The 1,243-nt window shown below is 40.9% G+C and overlaps 1 protein-coding gene across 1 annotated transcript in view; it reads right to left on the bottom strand.

Moving 5' to 3' along the window:
- LOC119594533 (protein pigeon-like) overlaps window positions 1-1,243 on the bottom strand; it is a 22,146-nt gene that overhangs the window by 9,703 nt on the left and 11,200 nt on the right. The window contains exons 8-10 of the mRNA XM_037943564.1: window positions 990-1,157; window positions 601-760; window positions 24-154 (exon numbers count right to left, since the gene is read on the bottom strand). Of these exons, the coding sequence (XP_037799492.1) occupies window positions 24-154; window positions 601-760; window positions 990-1,157 (459 nt within the window). The remainder of the gene's footprint in view (window positions 1-23; window positions 155-600; window positions 761-989; window positions 1,158-1,243) is intronic.

Below are 1,243 nucleotides of genomic sequence, written 5' to 3'. Positions count from 1 at the left end.
AAGAAAAAAGGCACATTTCAAACCTGGAAAAGTTGTGCATTGGGCAAAAGCTGAGGTGGGGGTGTGGTGACAATGTGGTTGGTGGGCATGTGGTCCAAGCCAATATCCAGCATGTGCATACATACTCCTGGCACAATCACCAGCAAGTAGTGATCTGAAACCCAAAAGAAATATATTAAAATCCCATAACAAAGTGCCATAACATTAGTACTTGTCACATGCAGTGCAATAAAGATAACTGACATAATAACAAAGAATGGAATTAATACGTGCCACAGTAAGGATGGACTCAAATTCCTTAGGCACCTTTGCATGCAGACAATGGAGACTGCTCTCTGTTCTGTGTATTATATAGGCATAGAGTTTTGTGGCTCCAACGGTACTAGTCTCAGATTTTTAAGGCTTTTATTAAAAAATAGTAACTGCCTTGTCCAGAATTAAAGAACACAAGACAGAAGAAACACACATCAAAATTTCATATCATGGTGAGGTCCTTGATGTTACACTGGGGAAGGAGCAAGCCTACTCTAATCATTCCCCAGCACCATTAGATTAACATCAAAGGGACACCTGTGAAAGTAATCCAGTAATGGAACTTACCTCCAAACAGTGAGTATGTAGGAAGGGCAGAATGAGCATGGCCCCAAGGTACTCCTGGCACCACTGTATGCAGGACACAGCCATGGTGCAGAAGGGTCACAGAATATGCCAAATACACAGCACAACTCTCTGGATCAGCAGGGGTCTCAGCCAGCCTTGACTGAAGATATACACAGAAAGAAAGTTTAGATATAGCCTGAAGACAAATTAAGCCACAGGTTTATCTCATTTTCATCTAAATGTATTTTCATTAAAAAATATATAAGTCCAAAGAAATCTAGAACAGTTCATATATACAACCAGCTGATCAAGACACTTTCAGAGGCCAAAATGAATAAGTAATCATCATAACATTAAGAAAAAAAAAGAACCTTCACTTAGCCCTCTACCTTGTAGATATAATGATGGCAGATGCAGACGGCTCCAGAGGGCGAAGTAACAACACGGAGATCCAGCCAGGCATCTCCCGCAGTGTGCAGTAAACCCTGGTCTCGATAATCTCCACTGAGGTCCATTGGGGAATGTTCTAACCCTGAGAGTTCTAGTGGTACATTTAGCTGAAGCAAATATTCAACACATCAGTAACTTTTCAAAGGTATACGGCCCTTTGGACATAAATTTTGAAGTCAATCACACCTCTAAA

This window comes from Penaeus monodon, chromosome 34 (genome assembly GCF_015228065.2).
Source record: "Penaeus monodon isolate SGIC_2016 chromosome 34, NSTDA_Pmon_1, whole genome shotgun sequence".
NCBI lineage: Eukaryota > Metazoa > Arthropoda > Malacostraca > Decapoda > Penaeidae > Penaeus > Penaeus monodon.
The sequence above is the reverse complement of the archived record's forward strand: the minus strand, read 5'-3'. Positions and strand labels throughout refer to the sequence as shown.